We start from the raw sequence: 9,175 nt of genomic DNA, 5'->3' as shown, positions 1-9,175 counted from the left end.
TTACATAACTTTCATATATATTAGCATTTAAAAGTCATTATTATGACATCCATATTAACCCATAATATAGCTGTTTTCATTTTCTCTGCGCTTTCTGAAATGTTTTGTCCACACACATCTGTCACCATGATAAACGGATGTGCAATTCGGTGTCATTTAACATGGGGGATGTTTGCAGTGCTATGTCGTGTGCACAGGTGTCTTTCTGATAACTGTAGTCACTCGTATTAAGTTAATATATGATCATTTACTTAGCCATTTCCATATTGTTTTTGATTTAGCACTTTCACAAATCATACCACAATGAATATCTTTGTGCATATAACTTTTTTAAAAACTTCCGAATTGCTTCTTTAGGCCAATTCCCAAATTCCCAAAATTACCAGATCTGAGACCACCATGGGTTTTTCTATTGATTTTGATGTGTAGTGTCGGGGGCTCCACTTGGGTGCAGACCCCCCACCCACACACCCCCGGGTGGGCTGTGAACTGAACCTCATAAGAGATGGAATTTTGTGCAGGGTAGTTGGCTTACTTTTTTGGATGGCAGCAAGAGTCAGAAGTCTTCCTTTCTTTCTTTCTTTCTTTTCTTTTTTTTTTTTTTTTCTGTATAGAACAGAATTTCCAGAGACCCACACTTCTCACCTTTGATGCCTGTCTTGGTTTTCCCCGTTGAGGATTTTTTTTCCCTTTTTAAATATTCAAATTAAAAGTTACTGTCCTATTGAAAACTATGGGCTCAAGGGAGACACATTTAAAATGAGAGAAAGTAAAAACTGGAAAAAGAAGAAATTTAAAAATCACCAAGGGAGGCAGAAGTGGGTAGACAAGGAAACCAGGGAGTGAGGCAGCTCATGTTCTCAGTTTACCTGCCTGCAGACACTGGGATGCCTTGTGCACGATTTCACAGTATTTCACCCATTCTCATCCTTCACCCCTCCGGCCCCTTTTTCTCCTGTGGCAGAAGCTCAGGGTGTTAGACAGCCCTCCAGACAAGCCCTTCCTTCCTGGTCCTGGGCATGGTCTGTCTGTGGGGTGTCCTGCTTGCCTGGCCTCTGGCTTCTGGAGATTTCCTTCCCACCCCCTTTTGGGTACATGTTCGCCACCCACAACTAATCACTGCTAAACAGTAGCTTTGCATTAGATGACAGCAGACGTGCTGCCTGCGTTGGATTTGCAATTTGTGGCTAACAGCTATGGTGGGGACACTCTCTGCCCTAAAGACTGTGGTGGCCACCAGGAAAAGAGGAAGCTGTTAAACTGGGGCCACCCAGCAAGACACACTGAGGTGATTCCCATGAAAAGTTTTGTATTTTGCAGGAATGGCACATCTGTCCTAAAACTATACCAACGAGGAACCCTGGACCATTCACTTTCCCTTCTGGTCTTTAGTTCTTTTTCAAGAAGTTTCTTAAGGACACTCCCCAGTAAAAGCAGAGGATTTGGGCATTTTGTGGGATGTAGAGTCCAGCACATTCCCTGATGCTCAAATCAATTATTTGCTGAATAAATGAATGACCAGGACTTGGGACCGACAGCCTTCTGGGACAAAGAGGGGCCCTTCAGGTTCTTCTTGCCGAGGGTCCCCAGGAGGACATGGTGGTTAAGCATCTCTGAGGTTTTCCTGGCAGCCAGAGCAGGAGGCGGTTTCTAGAAAGCTCCTTGAAGGCAAACGTGCATGAGCTCCGTTGGGAAGTGTGTGCTCTGGGTAAAGCACCTTCAACTCAGCTTCTGAACTGCCCACTTGCACTCACTTTCCACATAAGTTGGGCAACAGGAAAAGTGTCCATTTCATTCTGCCTGGGAGAGAGGCTGGGAAACAAAACACTTGGTTGGGAGGGCTTTTTGAGGCTGAGAAGTACCTAAAAATAAACTTAGGTCAAGAGGTCCAACACGAACTCTGCTCTGTTCAGCATGGGATGGCCAGCCTGTGTGGCCCCCCGCCCCTTGTCATGGCAGTTGCTGGTCTAATATCCTCCCAGCCTGGGCTGATGGTAAATACTTGGACTATGTATATAATCACCTTCTAGAAATTTCTGAGGTGCCTTCTTTTGAGGTTTTTGGGTTTTAACTTTCAGCTCTGAAATCCAGGCATTGGACTAATGTTTTGTCCCAGGGTTCGTGACTATCTCTCTCTCTATAATAGACAGATTCGTAGGAATGACCCGGGGTGGGGGTAGGGGGACCTTTCCACTCTTGCCCTACAGTAGCTTCTGGAGGTGCATGGCATGTTTTGCCCAGGGCACCCACAGGGAGGAGGATGTTTCTCGCTTAGATAAACAGGACACACTTCTCTTTTCCCTGCTGCCTGGCCTCTGCACAGTCTGCTGAGGGTGACTCATGAGTTCCCTTGGGAAGCTAACCCCCAGGACATGTGACTGTAGCACCAAAAAGCCTGTCTTTTTGTTGACAAAGGCTGGAGCCTCAGCCACATTTGCAATGGCCACCGGAAAGATATGGAAGTCTGACAGACCCAGGAGATGCCAGCTCAGAGCCCCAGGACAGTGGAGTTTCAAAAGGAACCAAAAGGGATTCTTCAGCGGTCCTGAGCGTGGGACAGGTCACCAGCTAGCAAGTCCACCAGCCCAGGGGGCTATTAGATGGGCTGCAGCCTCATTCCTAGTCTAGGGGAGCGTTTGTGGCTCTGGGATGCTACCTCCTTGGCTTGCCCTCCTTTTTAGAAATAAATTGAGGGCCCCAAAGCTGGCTGGGAAGGATGATGGTGGCAGAAGTACTTTCACTGAAATCTTTGGAGAACCTCCTCTGTTGACGGCTCAGGACTCAGAGGTCAGACCCGTCAGACGTTCTTAGCTGGAGAAACTGCATCTGAGAACATCTAAGAACAACTTGCAAAGGGATGGTGCGGCCCCGTGACGGAGACCCACAGCTGGGACTGCTCTGCTGCCTGTCACACGGCTGTTTCTGTGGATTATGTTGGCCGGAAGTGGGAAGGTGAAAGGAATTGAGCTCCTTCCTGCCCAATTTTCTTTGATATTTTATTAATGATTCAGATGTGGACAGACAGAAGTCTGCCTCAAGCATCTGGATGACTCAGAGTGAGGAAGGGTTACTCATCTTTGCGTGACCTCACTCTGCTGTCTTAAGGCTGGTCCTGGCCCTTTCTTACCACGTAGGCCGTTGCACCTGTCCCCATGGCTCCACATACATGTGTGTGTCACCTGCTGACCCCAAATTATATCTCTGTGACCTCAAAGACCCCTTCCCCGAGCTCCAAAGTGGGGACTTTACCCTTTGGCTGTCTTCAGTAAGACATTCAGTGAGGAGCTCGATTCAGGATGTGTGAAATGCGGCTCTTGCTGTTTTCTTGCCCCTGAAATCTGTTCCTCTCTTGTACTGCTGCATCTCGGTAAATTTCCACCACCCGTCCGGTCTCCCAAGCCCAAACCTGGCTGTCATCCTTACCTCTTCCCTCACGGTTCCCCATCTGATCCACCTGAGCTCCTAAATATATCCGCTTCCTTCTCTCTCTCTCCAGCTCCGTCTCCTCCTCCTGGATCAGCCACTTCATTGGTGGAACAAGCCCCCCCACACTCTCCCACTTGCTTCCCTCCAGCCCTTCCACACCGTAGCCATGACGCAAATCAGATCACTGTGGCTCCCTTGCCTAAAACTCAGCTCCACGGTTGCCCATCACTCTTAGAGTGAAACCCAGGTGCCTCCCCTGTTCTACAGGACTTGGTCCCTGCTGACCTTGTTTTCTATGCAGTTGAAATCGTGAGCATGTACTTTTCTGTGCCTGACTGCTTTCTCTCAGCTTCATGTTTGTGAGAGTCGTTTGTATTGCTGTGTGTATTTGGAGGCCGTTCAATCTCATTGCCATACAACATTCCATTGGGAGAGGATTCCATGATTTATTTTTCCTTCTTACTGCTGATATGCGTTTGGGAAGTTTCCAGTTTGAGGCTATTAGGAACAGCGATGCTATAGACACCCTTGGACTCATCTCTTACACATGGACTTGCATTTCTGTAGGGTGTGTACCTGGGAGTGGAATTGCTGGGTCCTAGGGCATATGTGTGTTCAGCTTTAGTTGATACTGTGAAACAGTTTCCCAAAGCGGTTGTACCAATTTGCACTCTTGCAGCAGTTCTGAAGTCCCTGGATTAGCTGGCATCTGAGTGCCATGCATGCTGCAGAGCAATGAGACTGGGTTTCATGGAGAGTTGGGGCTTGTTAGCAGCTGCACCCTGGGTTCTGGGCCCACAAAGAGGGAAAGCGTTTCCACTTTCTCTTGTGCCATGTCTGGCTTTTGATTATGTCCTGCCCACGCCATCCTGAGTCTTCCTCGTTTAGGAATGAGTTTTTTACATCCAAGTATTTCCCCACCTCCCAGATGGATGTGTGTAGTTGAAGGCTTCATTTCCAGGGTGCTAAGAGCCAGGCGAATGTGGGGTGCATTTGTCTTGGAGCCCTATCTGTCCCTTTGGCTAGAGTCCCAGGGAACTCATGCCTCATGTGCTCATCTCAGCCTCAAGATTGAATGGCCCAAGGTGCCCCCGACTTCCCGAGCTCAGCCAAAGCATATACTGCATTATAAGTGGATTCTCTAAGACTCCTGACTAGCCCCAACATTTTGAATCCAAAAGAAAGCCTTCAGCCTGGCCATTCTCAGAAAGAGGAACCCAGAGTAGGATGTGGTTTCATAATCAGAGGAAGTGGATCTCAGCAGTGGTAACATGGTGGTGCCGGGTGGTGTACATGTCCTGCTCAGGCAGCTTCTGCCTCCAGCAATGGTGAGGCCTGGGCTCACCCAGCTTAGGGCATCTCGCCTGTCTCCAACTAAATACTTCCTTTGAACTATTTTAAAACGTCATTTAAATTTAGGAGGATGTGACTTTAGGTCAGGGAAGTGTTTTTCTAAAGACTAGAAATCAGAAAACCTAAAGGAAAAGGGTGATAAGTTTGTAACCAGAGTTTTCTTTGTTTGTTTGTTGGTTTTAGCTGAGCCATCCTGCCACCTGTTGGCAGCTCAGCTCAGGCCAGGAATAGAACCGGCGACCCTGTTGCTCAGTTAGCGAGCTCTTAACCAACTGAGCCACTCGGCCAGCCCCAAGGGTGATAAGTTTGACTGCATCAACATTAAAAACTTCTACTCATCATCAAAAAACTTCTACTCATCATTCAAAAACAAAAACAAAAAACACCACAAACAAGATGAAAAAATGACTTGGACTAGAAGATATTTCCAACTCTTTTAATCAGCAAAGAAATTCAATCTAGAATATAAAAAAAAACCCGTATAAACTAAGAAAAAGACAAACCCACAGAAAAATTGGCAGGCATGATTTATAAGCAGGCTATTTGGAGAAGATAAATGTTGTATGGAAAAAAATCAGAGAAATGCAAATTAAAATAACCCAAGTATCTCATTCCCATCAGATTGGCAGAAGTGAGTAAGTCTAACAATACCAAGTGCTGACGAAAATACTAATAGGACACCAGAGGTGCCATTGCTAATGGACGTCACCATTTACTTTGGTAAAGTTAATGATGCTGTTAGACCTGTCACGGGTTATACCTATGATCTGACAATTCTGCTCTCAGTCTTTACCCCAGACCTGCACTGTCCAGTATGGTGGCCGCCAGCCACCTGCCCTGTGGAGAATGTGATTGAGGAATGGAATTTTTAAACAGTTTATTTAATTTTCATTCATTTAAATATATGCATTGATAACTTGATTCATTTACTCAAAAACTTAAAATATATTTGGAACAACATGAGTCTGTGAACCTATTTTTCACCTGTCAATTGTATGAACTCTACATACAGATGAAGATTTCCAATGACAACCCAGTGTCCAAATTGCGGTGTGCTCTAAGTGTAAAATACACACCAGATTTCAAAGACTTAATACCAAAAAAGAATGTAAAATATCTCCTTAGTAATGTTTCCACATTGATAACGTTGAAATGACCATATTTTGGATCTATTGGGTTAAATGAAATATATTACTAATTAATTTTATCTGTGTCTTTTTACTTTTTTTTTTTTTTTTTAACATAGTTGCTGGTAACTTACGCATTACACCTGTGATTCACATTATATTTCTCTGGGACAACACTCGCCCAGACTCTGACATGCACACAAGGAGATGTGAGCAAGAATATGTGGTAGCAATGCTTGTAATAACCAAAAAGGGTAGAAACAAACCTCAAGGTTCATCAACAAGGGATAAATAAATTGTGGTTTAGTTACACAGTGAAATACCATACAAGAGTTAAAATGAATGAGCTATAGTTACATGTGTCAGTATGGATAAATCTAAAGAACGTAAGCAGATTGTAGAAGACCCACTATTCACACAAAGTTTTAAAGCATGCAGAAAGATAGGAATGTTTGTGGATATATATTAGTATAATAAAAGTATAAAAACATGCATGGAGATTATAAACAACTAGAAGCCAGGTAGTGTGGTAACATGAAGCAGGGGAGATACTGGAAGACCTTTAATTGTGTCTGTAATATTTTTGTTACCAGGGAGTGGGGTATGACTGGGGGGTTTGGTATGACTGAGATATTTCAACAAATTGTTTGATGGCCAAAGCCATTTTTAAGCCACTTGGATTCTGGCTAGAAACTTTCAAAGAACTGTAGCCTTCAGTCCTTCTAGAGTCCTGGGTTATCTGACCAGTGTCCTGCCATTTCGCACCTTTGCCAGCTGGTGGCTATGGTGGGATCTCCCACATGTGTGTGCCTGAAAAAAAAAAAACGACTTGGAATGGGTCTGTTGGTGTCTTGAATTTGAGCCACTGCTGTGAGGGATGCAGACAGAGTGCCCACTTGTGACAAGAGGCAGCTCAGCCGAGATGGTGGCCTGTGCAGTGGGAGCCACAAGCCACCCCAGACAGGATGAGGCACAGAGGGAGGCGAGCTCTGGGTGCCTATGGGCTGGGACTCCATCCTGAGCCTCCTGCCATCAAGGGTCCTGATAACCTGTTTCCCAGAAGGTCTTTTCAAAGGACTCACCTAGCATACCTGCAGGGGCTAACTTTGCCTTTGCTTCCTTTTGAGGACAACTGGTGTCTGAGAAGTAAACGAACAGGATGCCCCCCGGGGTTGACTGCCCCATGGAATTCTGGACCAAGGAGGAGAATCAGAGCGTATTGGTTGACTTCCTGCTGCCCACGGGGGTCTATCTGAACTTCCCTGTGTCCCGAAATGCCAACCTCAGCACCATCAAGAAGGTACGATCTTGACCTTAAAACTAGTCCTCGGAGCTTGGAATTCAAAGAGGAAGACAGACAGACTCGCACTTCACATGCGTAGTTTCTCAGATTTGCGATCTCGGATATGAATTTTAAAAAACAGCAATAATATCCAAGAATTGTTTAGAAACTGCAGTTAGAGTCCACTAGCATTCCAAAGTCAGCTTCCCCTGTGTCAGTGCAAGTCTATCCGCACTAGCTGTTAGTGAGAGCTTTGGAGCATGGTTCCCATGTGACCTGCCACGTGCTCCATGACTGTGCCCTCATTTTTTGGAACCACACCCCATCCATGGCCACGTAAGAGTTTTACTGGCTTTTTGTCTTCATAGAGCTGTCGTCGTCTCAGTAAACATCATCTTTGGAAATAGTTTTTGGTTTTTGTTGAATAATTTTCAGGGTATTTGTCAAGACTACCAACTCTGCCTCATAGGGTGAAGGCAGCCTTAGACAATATGTAAATTAGTGGGCGTGGCTGTCTTCCAGTAATCCAGCAGTTTGCGGAATCCTGGTCTATATAATTAGTATGTTTATTATTGTTTTTATGAAATGTGCTTGAGTTACATGTGCTGTTGTACAGTTTGCGTTTTTTCCCCACTTAATGGTGTATCTCGGAGCGCTCCGTCTACAGGTATCTCTAGCTTCTGGGTCCTGCCCCTGTGCTATCCTTTTGCATTGATAGGCTGTAATTAACCGTCCCCCATGAAAGAAGAATAGGGCTGTTCTCTCCTTTTCCGTCTTCACTGTGACTCAGCCGTGAACACCTTTGCACTAAAGTTTGACTGTTAGATGGCTCTCCAGCGATATCTGGGGACACCTTGCCCAGGCGGCACACAGCCCACAGAGGGTTTTATGGCCCCCTCATTGTGTTCAACTTTTCTGAATTGGTTGCCAACATTTACAAATCAGGGTGATGAACCCTAGAATGACTAGCTGGGGGTCCCTGGAGGTCATGTCCGGCTGGCCATCTCTCAGAGTAAACCTACAGGGGAGATTGTAGGACCTACTGCTCGGTTCCAGATTTGAGGCCATACCTGGCACCTTTCACAGAACAGTGGTGACAGAGTCTTCTGGTGACTCCTGTGGTCAGTGCTCCAGGGGTCCGGAGAGGGTGTCAGTCTTGGGATCTTGCCATTGCCCTCTTGTCAGGGTCATGCAGGGTGGGACACCCAGACTGAGGCTAGCTTCTACCACATCCCTGCTCCCTGAGACCCCGCCGGCCTTGATCGGAGGGGCTGACCGGCAACTGTCCCTCTCAGGTATTGTGGCACCGAGCCCAGTATGAGCCGCTTTTCCACATGCTCAGTGACCCTGAAGCCTATGTGTTTACCTGCGTCAACCAGACCGCGGAGCAGCAGGAGCTGGAGGACGAGCAGCGGCGGCTGTGTGACATCCAGCCCTTCCTGCCCGTCCTGCGCCTGGTGGCCCGGGAGGGCGACAGGGTGAAGAAGCTCACCAACTCTCAGATCAGCCTCCTCATTGGCAAAGGTACCCCAGCCGGGTGGGCCTCATGGTCCAGGCTGCCCGGCCCGCCGAGGCCGTGCCGCCCGACTCCCCATGCTGATCGGGCCCCTCCCTGCCTCTCAGGCCTCCATGAGTTTGACTCGCTGCGGGACCCGGAAGTGAATGACTTTCGAGCTAAGATGCGCCAGTTCTGCGAGGAGGCGGCTGCCCGCCGGCAGCAGCTGGGCTGGGAGGCCTGGCTACAATACAGCTTTCCTCTGCAGCTGGAGCCCTCGGCACGGAGCTGGGGGCCTGGCACCCTGCGGGTCCCCAACCGGGCCCTCCTGGTCAATGTCAAGTTCGAGGGCAGTGAGGTGAGCCATGGCTCCTACCGGGGCTGCATCCAGGCCACGGTGGCCATGGGGGATGCTGCCCCTGTGAGACCCCCCCCAATCACCCGCCAGCCCCCTAAATTCACTCTCCCTCCCAGTAGCATCAGATGGTATTT

At 47.4% G+C, this 9,175-nt stretch overlaps 1 protein-coding gene across 1 annotated transcript in view; it reads left to right on the top strand.

Moving 5' to 3' along the window:
- Positions 1–9,175, top strand: part of PIK3CD (phosphatidylinositol-4,5-bisphosphate 3-kinase catalytic subunit delta) — a gene marked incomplete at its 3' end in the record, with an annotated part of 31,129 nt that overhangs the window by 6,446 nt on the left and 15,508 nt on the right. Inside the window, exons 3-5 of the mRNA XM_019639707.1 lie at positions 7,034–7,206; positions 8,484–8,712; positions 8,812–9,041. Of these exons, the coding sequence (XP_019495252.1) occupies positions 7,066–7,206; positions 8,484–8,712; positions 8,812–9,041 (600 nt within the window). The remainder of the gene's footprint in view (positions 1–7,033; positions 7,207–8,483; positions 8,713–8,811; positions 9,042–9,175) is intronic.

The sequence above is a fragment of the Hipposideros armiger genome, unplaced genomic scaffold, assembly GCF_001890085.2.
Source record: "Hipposideros armiger isolate ML-2016 unplaced genomic scaffold, ASM189008v1 scaffold_46, whole genome shotgun sequence".
In the NCBI taxonomy this organism is placed as follows: Eukaryota; Metazoa; Chordata; class Mammalia; order Chiroptera; family Hipposideridae; genus Hipposideros; species Hipposideros armiger.
This window is presented reverse-complemented; position numbering and strand designations above follow the sequence as displayed.